The sequence below is a fragment of the Leptidea sinapis genome, chromosome 36 (genome assembly GCF_905404315.1).
Source record: "Leptidea sinapis chromosome 36, ilLepSina1.1, whole genome shotgun sequence".
Taxonomy (NCBI): Eukaryota; Metazoa; Arthropoda; class Insecta; order Lepidoptera; family Pieridae; genus Leptidea; species Leptidea sinapis.
Genome location: NC_066300.1, coordinates 6,704,427 through 6,721,314, shown reverse-complemented (window position 1 = coordinate 6,721,314; position 16,888 = coordinate 6,704,427). Strand labels below are relative to the sequence as shown.

Sequence of the window (16,888 nt, the reverse complement as noted above, 5' to 3'; positions counted from 1 at the left end):
CATTTTTGAAATCCAAGATGGCCGCCGCACAAAATCATGATTTCAGCAATATGGGTATCCTATCCGAGGTTCTCGAGGGTGCAGAGAACGATTTTGTGATCATTTTTGAAATCCAAGATGGCCGCCGCACAAAATTATGATTTCAGCAATATGGATATCGTGTCCGAGGTTCTCGAGGGTGCAGAGAACGATTTTGTGATCATTTTTGAAATCCAAGATGGCCGCCTCACAAAATTATGATTTCAGCAATATGGATATCGTGTCCGAGGTTCTCCAGGGTGCAGATAACGATTTTGTGATCATTTTTGAAATCCAAGATGGCCGCCGCACAAAATTATCATTTCAGCTGGGGCTGGACGTTCAGCTGGTGGTAATTGACACACCCTGCCTCTGCCCTGTTGTGGAAACCATAATCTAGGCGGCATCCTGTGCAAATGTGCCCCCACTGGTATAAAATATAAATATAGTTCATATAAATACTGGTACATATATGAACTTAAATAATAATACACAACAAGGCAAACACACCTCTCCAAGAAGTAACTGGGTAAGTGTGCTCGTTGAATTTTTTCTTGGTTGAATTTGTATCTATTATGAAAACATGATCAAAGTACGGTTTATTTTTTATTTTATGTACAAATAATTTATATCATCAATATGGCTATATTGATTTAAAAAAAAAATAATATTGATTATAATATATAGCCATATTGATGATATAAATTATTTGTACATAAAATAAAAAAAAAAACATACAGACATATCAAAACAAAACCGAAATGTATTAACAATAAGGGCTCCATTTTTACAATTTTACTAACGACGGCTCCCAAAAAGTTTTAAGTTTACAATTATTATTTCTTGTATATTATATTATTTACTAATATTTTTTGTTGAGGGTTTATTACAATAAGATAATAAGAGAAACAAAAAATGATCCATTGATTGGAAATGGCAGTGTTACTTAAAAAACTCCTACGCAAGCAGATAGCACTTACTGTCTACGTCCGCTACCCACCCTAAAACTTGTTTTTGTAGTTTGGTAGTTCAGCTATACGCACTTGTTTATTAAAAAATATTAAATTTCGTATTACATTCGATGCAACAACGCCTTTTTTACATCATCTCCTAAATTGTCCTAAAATATACTACCTCGATCATCCCGCAGCAGACAGGGTGGTTGCGGTATATTCGGAGTATTATCGTATCGTTCCAAATGTGTCGTTGTCGATTTTGCGAGTAGACCTCCTGGTACGTTACATACATTCCAAGATTAAGTACTAATAAAATATCAAATAGCCTGCTCTTACTTATCTCATTCTATACCACCTTTATTATAAGACTTTGAAAGCCAGAACTTATAATAATCATCATAATATTATTTGAGAAAGAGGCTCACAAAGAGGCTAACTAACAGGAAAACTCAAGTTCCGCAATTAAGCGGTTACGAACGCTATGTATTCTGCCTACGATTTCACTTCTGGTTGATTAATCTATGACACTTACTATTTGTCCTTTTTCCGTGTCCGTTACCATATTTGTTTACACACATTTTTTGAGCATTCCACCCGCATAATTGTTTAAAGTGGGTAGTTTTAGATAATTTATTCTTAGAAAAAGTGGAGAAAATTTCTTTTTTTAATGGAATGCATCATTATTTTATTCTATCTACAATAAAAATCAATCAATTTATCCAATTGAATCATTGATCAACCTTTAAACCTCAAGGATTCATGAGAATACTGTAAAAACGTGGTGGCCCTTATTTTGTTTTGACTAGTATATATCTTGCAAACATAGTGTTTACATTTTCTTAACACACGGGTTGGCATTTCAGATTATTATTGTCACGCAACGAAAACGTTCCGCTTAGCTTACATAACATTTTGCGCGCGCTAGTGCGATATCTACCTCTTTATTGTATATAATATCATTGGTATTAGTAAGGTTATTGGTAACTTGTACAGGTAAAGGTGGTACATATAATGTAGTGTTTTCTTCAGTTTCATTTAATACATATGCAGGTTTTAAACGATCGATATGTTTGTTTGGCGACCTGGTGATGGTAAAACCGTTACCGCTTCGTTTGATGACGTATGAATGTATGGTCCTTCATATGGTGTTTGTAATGGCGATTTTACTGAATCTGTTCTAATAAACACATGAATGCATGTATGTAAGTCTTGATAACCAAAAATGTGTTTGTTATTACGATGTGAATTAGGTGAGGCGATTTGGGTACGTAATTTATCTACGTACTACCTCTTAAGGTATCCAATAAGGTAGATAATATTGGTGTGCTTTTGTCGAAAAAATCACCTGGTAGGCGAAGGTTATAACCGTATGTTAGTTCAGCGGCGCTAACGCTTGTGTCCGATCGTAAAACTGCGCGTAGGCCTAATAATACGGTTGGTAGTTCATTGATACATGAACAGGTGTTTGTTAACCTTGAACGAAGGGCTGTCTTCAAGCAACGATGAAAGTTACTCTTTAGGTTATAGCTAGTACCTCATATCCGTTTAACTCCCATAGTTTTCATGAGGTTGGTAAACAGAGTACTTTCAAATTGTCGACCTTGAACAATAGTTAATGTTGCTGGGCATCCAAATCTTGCAATCCAGTGATTGTAGATGATATTTGCAATTGTATCGGCTGTAATATTGTCGCTAGGGATTGCCTCAGGCTATCCGGTATGTCTGTCGATCATTGTTATCAGATAACGATGTCCTTGAGAAGAGGTAGGTAGAGGTCCAACGATATCTATATGCTGAAAGCGATCGGTGCCGTCAAAACATAGGATTTTACTGACTGTGTGGCGTTGTATTTTGCTTTTCTGGCAATTTATACAAGTTTTACTCCACTTCCCGATGTCGATATTCATTGAAGGCCAAACGAATTTTTGAGATATTAATTTACGTGATGTTCGTATTCCTGGGTGGGTAATATTATGTACACTATTAAAATTTGTTTTCCGAATTCTGTAGGCATGTAGGGGTAGGGACGAACATGACTTGATGTTTCGCAATATAATTCTAAGATTTTTTTTTGTTTTTATGGAATAGGAGGACAAACGAGCGTACGGGTCACCTGTTGTTAAGTGATCACCGCCGCCCACAATCTCTTGCAACACCAGAGGATTCACAGGAGCGTTTCCGGCCTTTAAGGAAGGTGTACGCGCTTTTTTTGAAGGTACCCATATCGTATCGTCCCGGAAACACCGCACAAGGAAGCTCATTCCACAGCTTTGTAGTACGTGGAAGAAAGCTCCTTGAAACCCGCACTGTGGAGGACCGCCACACATCCAGATGGTGAGGATGATATCCTAACTTGTGGCGTGTCGTGCGAAGGTGGAATTCGGCGGCTTAATATAAGTTCGTGTTAGGTACATTTATTTTCTTGAAGATGAAGTTTGCTTGTTGAATGAGTTGTGTTATGTTGCTGTCTCGCTCTTGTGCGTACGCTATCTCACTGTAATCGACATTGTTTCTGTGCGGCTTAATGCGTCTGCAATTAAATTATTTTTTCCACTAATGTGTCGAATATCGGTTGTCAATTCACTGATGAATAATAATTGGCGCGTTTGCGTGGCGTTTCGTTTGCAGTATGTGTTTTATTCATAGCGAATGTGAGTGGTTTGTGGTCTGTGAATATAATTAATTCACATCCTTCAAACATATTACGGAAATGTTTCACTGACTTATAGACGGCTGAGAGTTCTCTGTCATACGCTGAGTATTTCTTCTCCGCCTCTGAGAATTTCTTTGAGAAGTAACCGAGTGGTTGCCAATTATTTTCGATGTATTGTTGTAGTACGACACTGACTGCATTGTCAGAACGCGTCGCAGAATATTGCGATGGGGGCATTATGTGATGGGTGAGAGAGTAAGCTAGCTTTAGATATGCTATTCTTGCACTCTTCGAATGATTGCGATGCTTCGTCGGTCCATTCAATTATTGTTTTATCGCATTTGTTGACATGGTGTAGGTAAGCGTTTAGCGGAGCTTGTATTGTTGCAGCATTCGGTATGTGGTCACGATAGAAAATTAGCATGCTTAGAAATCGTCTGAATCGCCTTCTATAGTTTTCGGCTTTGAATATTCGGTAATGGTTTTAATCTTCTTTTTTGGTGGTTGTATACCGTTTTTTGATACAATGTATCCAAGAAATTTGACTTCCGTCTGGCCTAAGTTACATTTCGTGGGGTTGATAGTGATTCCGTTTCTTTCCAGTCTTCTGAGGACTGTTCTTAGGTGATCGCGAAGCCCAGTCTTGTTTGCTGAGGCTATGAGCAAATCATCGATGAATGGGAAAACGTAGTCTAGGTAATCCACGGAGCACTTCGTGAATAAATCGTTGAAATGTTTCTCCCGCATTCTTCAGACCAGGAAACATGCGAGGAACCTCGACCTGGCATTTATATACGCAGAGAATTTTTTTACCAATAGTTGTTTTTGACCAACACACATCACCTCAAATATAAAATTTAACCCGCATCATGTATCAACAGCCTGGCAGACCGCAACAGCCTGTTTCGCTAGAAACTTCTTACATCGCACAGCCATATTGTGGAATTATCAGCCGGCTTCAATACTCTAGAACCTCGTCTTAGGGATCCACTTATATAGTATACTCTCTCATCTAAGGCCGACAACGATTTTCTAACGCCTCTATAAATAATCTGTACTCTAATTATGGAGTACACATAGAGATGTCACAGTTCTATTAGGTGGAAATAATAATTATAAATAAAAACTGCGTCTTAAAACAATATTATTTTATTAAAAAATATTATATTAAATTCTGAAATTTTCAAACAATGTTATTAAGATCCATTTAATTATTATTACACAAACGAGATGAATGTTCATAATTAGTTTGTTATAAAATGGCAACACAACAACCAATCAATTCAGTATCGAGATATCCATATGTTATTTGTGAAATGTTGTTTGCAAATAATTGTTATAAAGTGATTTATTACGTCACAAATGTGTTTAACTTGAAACCTGTGGCTTAAAGTTTTTAACATATATATATATATTAGTTAGTTAGTACTACTCTACTGGCTATCTGTTCGATAGTACCTATTGCTCGTGGAGCTGATATATTTGTCTTTTGTAAATTACTGAACTGAAAACAGACTGTAAATATTAACATTAATAACTTGAAGTATCATCACATATTTGCCTAATAAAAAGACGCCAAGTTATAATTTGTTCGAGTTCGAGTTGTAAGTGCAGAGCGAAATGTGCGATCGACCTTAGTTTGTGCAACTAATTTAAAAAATAAATTTGTAAAATAATTCAATTTGCTACAAAAAATAAAAAACTTTATTTATTTTCTAATGCTTTGAAATTTTAGGAAACCTGTAACTTTGACATCGCTACACTTCAAACAGTTGTGCAGGGTATCACAAAATAAGTTTTCACAATATCTCAACATGCCCTATATGCTTACAAGCTCTGCTCATACTATATTCCGTGTTGACAGCACAAGTTATAAAATAGCGAATACTATATACCAGACACACAAAATATCACTGGCAATGTGATGTTGCGTGAATTATTAAAAATATAAAAAAATTAAAATAAAATAACCTCATTCAAGTTATAAATAATTTTGATCGTTGTTCCATATCATGTAAATGGCCAAGTGTTCAATTTAAAATCTTATTAGCCCACCAGATTTTTTTTTATTTGCTATTAAAATTACACTTGGAAATATCAAGTTTAACTGTGGTATAACAAATGTTTAATAAGACAGAACTCTTTTAGTGATACTATTTTGTTTTATCAAAATTTCATGTATTTATATTAATATGAATTAAGGTAGATATATAATCAAGCTGTGTATATCAAAATTTAGTTCCAGATATTCAAATACAAATCAGGAATATATGCTGTGCAATCTATTTATATATACTATAAATAATATATCATATATTTTTATTCATCCTTGGACGGAAAAGGACGTAACTTGAGCGCAAATTTACACTTTATCAGGCAAACTTTTGTTTACTATAAAAGCAATAATCGAAACTCTTATTTTCAGTTGTCGATTTTGTTTTTAATACGAAAAGGAAGTTCGACTTAATAAAACAAGATATAAAAAGACAAGACAAAAACCGTTTATCGTTTTACGAAAATAACACGAACATTAAAAACATTTCCAAAGCATAAAAAAAATATGTCAAAACCATTCGTATTTATTTGTTCACCTTAAACTTACGAAAATTGAAATAAAATATAAAAATTGCAAGTCACACAACACTATTCTAAATAAATGTAATTGTAAAGCTACTTCTATATAAAGGATCAAGTGATGTGTGTCGCGTTATATCTAAAACTAACAATATTATTTACTATAAATATTTGTAATCAATTGTATATTTTTGAACATTACAAAATCACAGTTCAAAATTACTATAATGGCATTTTTCTAAAATCTACCTAAAATTACAGTTAACATTAGGTGCCTACAGATAATTAAGTAAAGAACTTCGTCGGCAAAGTTAAAATTGACAAATGGTAGACCTATTATAAAGTATAAGGTATCAAAAATGTCGAGTAAAATTATATAGGTCAACAAGACTTAAAAATTAAAAGTAATTAAATTTGTGTGATGCTAGTAAATAAATAAAATGATATAAAACATTGTAAAACAAACTCTCACCTTTTGTTCTGTTAAATTTTTAATATTTTATCATTTCGACAGTTAAAAGCACAGAGATAAAATAGTAAACAAGGCATCCCATACCAGGTAAGAACTTTCCTCAAAAATAAGCTGAAATCGTATAATTTTACAATTTATATTAAAACTGGCTTTGCCACTAGCTATAGTTTGTTATTTCTTAAACACAATAACTATTGTTATTGACTTGCGTATTATCATCCTCAGCTGGTTAGCTGTTGCAATGCACAAACCAACCTTTTTTATGTATCACAAGACGACCTAACGCGTATTGCAATACGATCCCGTTCACATCATTCTGTAATAACACCAGTCTACCCTTCAAAGTAATAAATTGTAATTGTAATAAAACTAAACCAAACAACAGTGCCGCTTCATACTCAGATCCTATCTTGACTATACAAATTTTTTCCTCTTGGTGCTTTTATTTCTCCAAAAATATATTTTTTATTTTTTTCCATTTGTTTTTAAGCAGATAAAAATAAGTATAATTTGACCAACTATCTACATTATCATAACATAATATATATAATTTGTACTTTTTTATAACTACCCACAGTTTTTTTATTGGAAGCACAAAATATTGTTAAAAAATTGCATGCAAAAAAACAGCAGTTTAATTATGTGTTCTTGCAACATTTTATACAGCAAGGAGCGATAGTTCCCCTACAGTAATAACATCCAACACTTCACTTTACCAGATAGTTTCGTTTGCAGACAAGACACATAAATGTCAAATAATTGTTCTACTTAGTAGAAAAGATGTACTTCGCTGTGTTGAAATTCTAATTATTACTAATTGATATTCGAACAAGTATGTTCGAACTGGGAATATAACCCGATTATTATGTGACATATTAAGTGACATTTGCACGGTTGTGAGGATAAAATCGGCCTAAGTATTTTTTCTCTAGAGCTCCACGCAGGAATAATCATTTAAGAACACACAGATAAACCATTACCCACCTTTGTGTCGCGTGCTTGGGTATAAAGGCTTATGATAAATTTTTCTAAGAAGCTCCGTAGGTAAAAAACCTTTTCTTTTTTGCCACATCTGTCTTTCTGTGTGGCACTGTATGCAATTAAAACTTTATATTATCTCACAAATAAAATACTTGTTCCGAAATGGGCCACCTCTTTGTACATTTTCTAGATATAGTATCAGATTACGCAAAAAAACTTATGATTATTCAATATAGGTCATTCATTCAATTGTTGTTGGCAATACAGGTTTAGTACATCATTATGTAAGTAACATAATATGTGTATCTGTGTGTCACGCCATAGGGCGCAGGGCCCATAGTATTCTGGAACAACTCCTTTCGATTTCGTCACGGTGCTGTGCTCGAGTTCGACTCGTTTTAATTAACAACTATCACTATTAACTTAAGTAAATAATTTACATTCTAGTATCGACATGTGGTTCGAAAAAGGCAACTTTTTTCTTAGCCTTGCCCTGCGAGGCTTTGACCCGCAGTCATAAAGCTATCGTACGTATGTATGTGTCATCCTCGTAGTTTTGCGCGGCGAGTCGCAACGCGTGCTCCTGACATAAGGCCGATAGTTCCTTGAGCCACTCATCGAGCAGCACCGCGTTCAGTACGGCGCGCAGTGTGACTGATTGATTCCAATATGACTCTTGCGTGAAGGCCGGCAGTTTTGGCTGATTGATCGGAATCAGCTGTGTTGTCGCTAGAAAAATAAAGCAATCTATTTTAGCAACCGAATTTCACCTTCGCACGACACGCCACAAGTTAGGATATCATCCCCACCATCTGGATGTGTGGCGGTCCTCCACAGTGCGGTTTTCAAGAAACTTTCTCCCTCGTACTACAAAGCTGTGGAATGAGCTTCCTTGTGCGGTGTTTCCGGGACGATACGACATGGGTACCTTCAAAAAAAGCGCGTACACCTTCCTTAAAGGCCGGCAACGCTCTTGTGATTCCTCTGGTGTTGCAAGAGAATGTGGGCGGCGGTGATCACTTAACACCAGGTGACCCGTACGCTCGCTTGTCCTCCTATTCCATAAAAAAAAATCTATTAAGACACCTTCAAAAGAGTTTAACAATTAAAACTCTCATCTTTTTGAATACTCGAGGCGATCATGATCATGGCGTTTGCGTTCGAGAAACTAAAACATCTCACGACCATTTTCAAAATTCGATCATTATTATTACAGATTTTTTGAGAATAAAAAAAAATATAAATATTAAACATAGATGAATTCAAAAAACAGCTAATAACAAAACAGAGAAAGGACTAGAAATGCAGGAAATGGATTAAAATTTCAATCTCAGATTACCAATTTTAGAATGCTTCATATAAAGAGGCCGAGTTTATTAACATTGACGTTATTATTAAGTAGTGTCAGCGTTGTCTCTATCACTCAAGTAGGTGAGTATAAAAATAACGTCCCGTTACTGTGATATACTGGCATAATATTCTAATTAAAAAGATACTAGATTTATAATGAATATATTATATGTATTTTTATATAACACTAGCTGACCCAGCAAACGTTGTATTACCGATATTAAAATCGCGATACAAAAGTAACTGTTGATCGTAGATGGGAAGTTGTATGTATTTTTTAGAGCTGACTGAAACAAATCAAACAAATTTAAAAAAAATGTCAAAAAAATTCAAAAAAAAAATTTCGTGTGGACCACCCTTAACATTTAGGGGGATGAAAAATAGATGGTGTCCGATTCTCAGACCTACCCAATATGCTCTCAAAATTTCATGAGAATCGGTCAAGCCCTTTCGGAGGAGTTCAAAGTTTAACACGATGACACGAGAATTTTATATATACTTGTATGTATGTAGCTCTTAATATTATAAGAAACCTTAAATTGACGATTCAAAATGATCAAATATGAGTTCATCGAATAAAGATATTTTGACTTTGACTTCTTTCAGTCTTTTTCGGTTACAATTCAAGTAAATAGAGAATAATATATTCTCTTATTTATCAAAACCATAAAAAGGCAAAGACAATATTAGTGTTGCTAGTACACAAAAGTACATTATTATAACTGTTGAAATAAAGTTTTTAAAAATTTTAATATTTAAATCTTTTATACAGGGTGCGGCAGAAAGAACTCCCCGATTTTAAAGCTGCGCTGCTACGAGTGGGAATGGTGCAGAGTGGTGGGGGTAGTGTTATTCGACTGCTGTGTACGTGCCATTGTCAGTGCTAGCCATGGCTTGGTCGGGTGCGCATCGTGCATTCGTTGTTGAACAGTTCATTAAAAATGGCGGTTCGCCGATAGCTACGCAGCGATCGTTCCGCGTTCACTTTGAGCTTGGTCGGCATGACCCTGTTCCTGATAAAAAAACGATTTACACATGGACTCAGAATTTTAGAGAAACAAGTTCTGCGTTAAAAAGAAAATCTCCTGGCCGTCCTCGCACTGCAACAGGGCCTGAAAATGTCGCGTTGGTGAGAGATTCAATTCAGCAGTCACCTTGTAGGACCTCAGCTCGCAGAATTCTCCATCGAGATCTGAAGATGCATCCATATAAGGTTGTGATGACTCAAGAATTGAGTAATAGAGACTTTGAAACCCGAACAAGATTGTGTCAAGACGTTCTTACAAACGTGTGCCGCACAAATGTCATCCTTTTTTCGGACGAAGCCCATTTTCATCTGTCAGGTGCAGTAAATAAACAAAATTTTAGATATTGGTCTGATCATAACCCCCAAGAACTTCATGAACGTCCGCTTCATAGCCCAAAAGTAACTGTTTGGTGTGCTGTTCATCAGGGTGGTGTGCTGGGTCCATATTTTTTTGAAGAAGACGGTGTAACAGTTACGGTTAACAGTGATCGTTATTGTGCAATGTTGGAAAACTTTCTTCGGCCAAAGTTGGACGATATTTTAATGAACATGGAGCTGGCAATGTTTGGTTTCAGCAAGATGGCGCAACTTCGCACACATCTCGGCGATCTCTTGACACCCTCAGAGACATGTTTCCTGGACACATTTTATCGCTACGAGGTGATATCGGGTGGCCTCCACGCTCACCAGATTTGACACCTTGCGATTTCTTCCTATGGGGACATCTCAAATCCAAAGTGTTTCAGAATCGCCCCAGAACCATAGATGCTCTAAAGGAAGCAATAACAAACGAGGAGTAATGGACACATTCCGAGAGAGACTTAATGAATGCATCAACAACGTAGGTCGGCATTTAAGTAATGTATTGTTTAGAACCCGTACCCGACGGCTTTAATTTAATGTAAATATAGAAATGTAAATGGCATTTTGTACACTTTATTTTAATAAAATTTATTTTTTTGTATCTAATAAGGTTTTGTTTTTATTGCCTTCTAAAATAGGGGAGTTCTTTCTGCCGCACCCTGTACATTTTCATAATTTAAATAACAAATAGATCTCTATTAGCATTTAGCGAGGTACTAGTAACAACGTAAAAATTTTCATATTTATACTGTCACTCTATACTGAATTCTGTGTTTGTCAGGTTGTATTTTCTTTGATTAACGCGAGTGTTACACAATTAAATAAAACACTTTTAAAGGATTAAAACGCGTGTAATTGTAACTGTTTTACATTAGGTGTTTCCATCTAAAATTATCTAAAACCTGGGATCCAAAAATCTCTAAATTAAAACCCATAAGTACATATACCAAAAAAGAAGAGGACATTGTCAGTAAATTTTGCCAAAAACCATCTGTGTACAGCAAATTTCCTTGGAGATGGCTCCAACGAAATAAATGACGCTAAACTTCATAATGACAGCTATGACAAATACTATCTTTGAATCACTACATCTGCAGTCTTGAAACGTCGGGTGTTATAAAATAAAAATTTTACGCAAACACCTAATGTAAAACCGTTACAATTACACGCGTTTTAATCCTTTAAAAGTGTTTTATTTAAAGGTTGTATCATCTTTCAACTTTAACATTGTCACATCAATTATGTGTGATGCCGGAGATTGGTAATTTTAAAGAAATCTATAAAAAAGACCATCCGAACGCATTGTACGATAAAAAAAAACGCTGAAACTTGACTGAATGCACAAAAAATTGGTAAAGCATCATTATTTTAAAATGTATTTTATGAACACATTTTACAAAAAAAAAAGAAAGAATGAAAATAGAGGTCGCTGAAGTCAAGTAGAATGTCAAACGTCAAAATGGCGACAAACGTAACTAAACGTAAAAAGAGTTTGGGTTATTAATAATATTGAGTTATTAAAAATTAAACACGAACCTGCCTTCAGTCACTCTTGTGACAAGTGAAAACTTCTTTACCCGCGTTGAGCACTTTTTGGTACAGGAAAACTGAAATGCTTATAGCAGTATATCTGTAGCTATACAGCTGACGTATTGTGCAACATAAGTGCTGTGTGTATCTTTTGTAAGTGAAATTAAATGGATTTAGGGAAAAGTTCAATGTGTATTTATACTGTACTGAAATAGTGTTTTTTATGCTCATTGTTAAACGTGAAAAATAAAATTAATGGTAAAAATTCACATCGGCAATACGAATTACTTACGTGGCACTTTCTTAGCGAATATACTGGTGAAGCTGGATGAGAAGCTCCGTCGTTTTGAATCGCTGCGATCAAATGAATTGCTTTCCGTTTGCTGCGTGTTCGAATTTCTTGTTCTGCCTGTATAAGAATAAGGGTTAAAATTGCCTGTTATATTTATTATCTTTTTACAGGATGATTTGAATTTTGCAAAGCAAAACAGTAAAAACGATTTTAGTACCAAATATTTGTAATTTTATTGTTTCTTTTAGCCAAAACTTCTTTAGCATCATTGTGATTTGAAAGTCAACGAAAACGAAAAAAATTCAGAAGATTTATAGCGTGGGAGAAAATGTGATAGGAAGCATTATACAGAGCCTTGGTACCAGGCGATCATAGTTGAAGAAGAGGTTGTCTCATGTATGACGCGAGTATACTCTCATATAATATTCTGACGTCATGCGCTACATGGACACCAAGAGATTATAAATATGGTAGCGGTGATAGTAATGTCTGTCTAATTGTGTCATTCTAGCAACATGTACCAGGACTTCATATGCAGTTAGCAGGTTCGTGCATAATGCACATCCTTAAAATACAAGTACTGTCTTGTTGATGTTCGTGGTTCTCTTTGTGCTCTGCTTTGTATCCTCTCTAATCATGTTTACGAAGGCATAGTGGGAGTTTGCTTGTGCACGCATGCGTAGTACAAAACATGAGAAAAGGCATTACAACAACTTTGGTGTTTAGTATACGTTTACAGTTTATAATAATATAAACGTTTGTAGAGTTTTTTCATCATTTTTATAATAAAATTTTACATACTTTTTGAAGGAACTTCTACCACGTGTGAATTGCACACAGGTTTTTTTTTAATTAAATAACTTAACCAAATTAAAATCATTTGTATCCTATTTTTGCGCAACGATATAAAAGAATTCGTTGTGTTGGCGGGGCTTTGAAGAAGACTTCCCAATTGCAGCCCCCACTACACGCACGTGCCAGTCAGCTGTTACTACCCCGTCTAACTACTTGCTGTGCGCAAATAAAATAGGATGTAATTACCAGATTATCCATAAAATCATCATGAATAATCTGGGACATTCGAAAGATTCAAAATTTTGTGATGCTAATCGGCAATTCCTTTAAGACTTTAAAGTAACAGAAGAGCTTGAAATTTAGCTAATAGAATGAAATTAACCACCACCGGGCTGATGTCGGATGACGTGATCGTCAAAATGCGAAATATCATGTGCATCACAGTGATATCTGACAATCCACAATCAACCTAATCGCAAGAAACTTTCGCCTGTTTTCTGCCTGTCACAACCACTTTGTGGAATCTTCCGCCGGCTCTTGTGTTTCTGAACTGACACGTCTTAGTGACCTTCAGTCATAAACTTACAACCACCGGAATCTCATCTTTTAACGTCTGTTTTCGTATTAGTGGCTCGTTTTACATCGTCCATCTGATAAGCCACGTGGAGTCACATCTACGTATCAGGACAAAACCGAACAGTGTGGTTTTAAAGGAACCTATAACAACCTACTTAGTTACAACTTAATTATGTCAAAAAGTCTCCAGCACAGTTTCCAGTTCGATATGGTTGAAAAAAGAACGTACAATTTTTTCAAAGACTTTCGTGTTGTTTCGTCTATTTTTGTATTAGAGCCGCGGTAATTTGAATTATTATTACCCCATGCAGCCGGAATATTGATCATATTTTATTTCAAATTCACCAAATACCTGACAACCGAGATTTGACTCACCGAGTTCGTGCACAGGCCGTCGCACGAGCGCCATCTCCCGGCGGATAAGGAACACCCTGGCTTCGTCCACGAGTTGCTCCACTCGATCCGAGCTCTCCAGCAACATATCCACTTCCTGGCGCAGCTGGTTCAGTATCTACAAATATATATGACAATATTTAACAGAAAATATTGCGTACGCAAAAACAACGGTGGTGGAATTTATTTCAAACAAAATTCGCAGCATTGTTCAAGACGTCCACCTCATTCAGGAGCAAGATGTAGTTTTTGTTTAACGAGAATAATATTTTTTCCTGATACTTATCTTGCAATGAGTACAAGACCCACTGGTTTACAGCCCTCAATTTTGTTCAGTTAATCTTCATGCCGACTCTGCTGGTTGAAGATGACCAATGACGAATGGCTTCAGGGATTGTAAGTTGCCCCGCAAAATCATTAGGCTGCTCTTGCAGTATCTCTTTATAATTATAATCACCAAAGGAAGCAATTTTACCCTAATTATTGGTATGTCGAGAATTTCAAACTCTGTTGGTTTTAACCATGGTGAATTTGAAGTTTGTCTCAGAATAAAGTCAAAGTGGCAATGGCTTCAGACTATTGTTGTATGCCATATGTCTTATTTGGCTATAGCATTGTTTTATAGATATGTATCATTTTACCACTTGACAACTTTGAGTGTCAGCCCAGCTGGTGAGTGCCCAGCAACCAATGATGACGTCTGTACCTTAAATTGATCTGAGATGCATGCCTCTGTACTCAACGGGGTCTTGTTGTGTGAGTAAAATGTCGGTTAAAGTGACAGGTAAAAAATATCCGGAATAAATTAATGAAACGACCAAACGACTTTAACCTAATGTTAAGCGTTATCATCTACCCATTCCAGAGACGATGTAATCTGAGTCGTTATAAAACGAAATAAAATGTAGTGCACCCAACCCTGATTATGTTTACCAAAATCTCGTTGGAAGTCTTAGCTACGATATATCCAGGATTACCACCCTCGAAAAATTGTTGTATCGCACCGGTTTAACGAATTCAAAAAGCTAATTGAAGAGGCACGAAAAGAATAAGAAGAAGTTACTCGATTAGTTAAAGCTAGATAGAACATAGTGTACCTGGTACAGAGAGGGCACATTGTGACCAGTGACTAGCGTGGGACACAGCAGTAGCGAGGACAGTATCGGTGCACTGAGAGCGCACAGCTTGCTGATGACGCCCGTCACGTGACAGTGTGACGTCACATCCGCTTCCAGCAGCAGTGACGTCTTCTTGAGGAGGCTACACAATAGGGGGCCTGAAACGATAGCAAACACATTTTAGGAAGTCAGAGTATAAATAATAAAGAAATAAGATTCTTTGTGAAATAACAATTCTACAACCGAAGTGATTACGGGTGCAGAGTTATGGTGGTCAGCCAAGCCTCATATATACAGGGTGTATGTAATCTGTTGCTGTCCTCTACTTGAAAATGGACTTGTCATAAAAATTTAATTAAAGTTATAGTTAGTCTACTTGTTTGAAAAAAGTAATAATATATTCTAAAGATATATCTTTTTATATAATATTTTGTTTCAAGTTGTTTGCCCACGGTGAACTCCTAAACTACTAAACCAATTTTAATCCAATTTTCCAACTTGAGAGATAAGATAGCTTTTATTTCGATTTGTGACCCTTGATATTTTTTAAATTCAAAACTTATTTATGTATGAATAATTCTATGGAATTAAATTATGGCACACACACTTTGACAGTACTGCTGTGACATTATTACAAGAACAAAGAAAAACTAAATAATCATTAGTGTAATGATTGAACTTCTACAAATTTCGTAATTAACAAAAAATATTTTAAATTTTGTATAAGTTTTGTAAACAGGCTGCTAAAAAATCCTATACTATATCTTGAGGCGTATATTAGTATTAGCAGATTAAAAAATACCCAATTATAAAAGTTTGGACACCTCTGCCTGCGGCCATATTAATTTTGCCCCTCCCACACACTCATTTCATTCATGTACCCTGCGAAGGACGTGTGAGCGGCGGCAAAACGCCATTGGACCGAGGTGAGGGCGATTTCCTTAGTTTACTGGTAGAATAATTTATTATACCATTAGTTTAAGTTAGGGTTTCTCAAGATTTTTGAAAACATTTGGTATAAAATGTTCGTTTTACTGTAGCATTTAATCTAATGGTTTTTTTTGTGATGTCTCCGAATTCAACTTCATATACGTGTCACTTATCGTACAGGGTTTTTTAACATAGTGTATATGCATTTGTTAAGGTGAATTGAAGTGAGTGAATTTTCTGTTACTCGATTCCATTTTTATAGTTATATTATTCCATTATACTCATAATATAATTAACGAAATACATACCAATCATTGTTTCAGCACCTATCCTATAGCTCCGTAAAGGCATTTCAATATCACCGACGCTGTCTTGGCTCTTTTCAAAACACTTTCTAAAAGAGTCCTCTGAATACACTGTATCACTTAATTCGCAATAGTCCTTATACTTAAAACTATCGTAACCACTGCTCTCGAACGACAGCGAGTCGAGTTCTTTTGTCTCTTCATAATTCTTATCAGCGCCATCTATTAGCGAGTTCAGACTATGCGGCTCTTTATCCGAAGTGTCGCTCGTTTTCAAGGTCTCGTACCCGCTCGTACAAATTGACACAAGACTGTCCTGTTCTCTCGTTGCGTTATTTTCTATGTCTTTCTCTTTCACATTGATGTTTGTATCGGATTTGTTCGATATAAAATAATTGTATTTTGACGTCCAGCTCGCACACGCTATGGATCTCGATGCGATCTCGAACCTACTATCGCAGAGGTACGCGTGGTAATTGCCCAGTAAAGACTCGTTCGGATTCTGCAAACCAATAAAAAAAATGAAAAAAAGAAATGTTAACCCCGCGTGTTGGG

At 35.7% G+C, this 16,888-nt stretch overlaps 1 protein-coding gene across 2 annotated transcripts in view; it reads right to left on the bottom strand.

Moving 5' to 3' along the window:
• Positions 1 to 4,760: 4,760 nt before the first annotated feature.
• LOC126975441 (FHIP family protein AGAP011705) overlaps positions 4,761 to 16,888 on the bottom strand; it is a 43,023-nt gene continuing 30,895 nt past the window's right edge. For both annotated transcript variants that reach the window (XM_050823332.1, XM_050823333.1), the window contains exons 12-16: positions 16,337 to 16,835; positions 15,078 to 15,256; positions 13,963 to 14,098; positions 12,217 to 12,333; positions 4,761 to 8,383 (exon numbers count right to left, since the gene is read on the bottom strand). In XM_050823332.1, the coding sequence (XP_050679289.1) occupies positions 8,169 to 8,383; positions 12,217 to 12,333; positions 13,963 to 14,098; positions 15,078 to 15,256; positions 16,337 to 16,835 (1,146 nt within the window). In that variant the 3' untranslated portion in view covers positions 4,761 to 8,168. The remainder of the gene's footprint in view (positions 8,384 to 12,216; positions 12,334 to 13,962; positions 14,099 to 15,077; positions 15,257 to 16,336; positions 16,836 to 16,888) is intronic.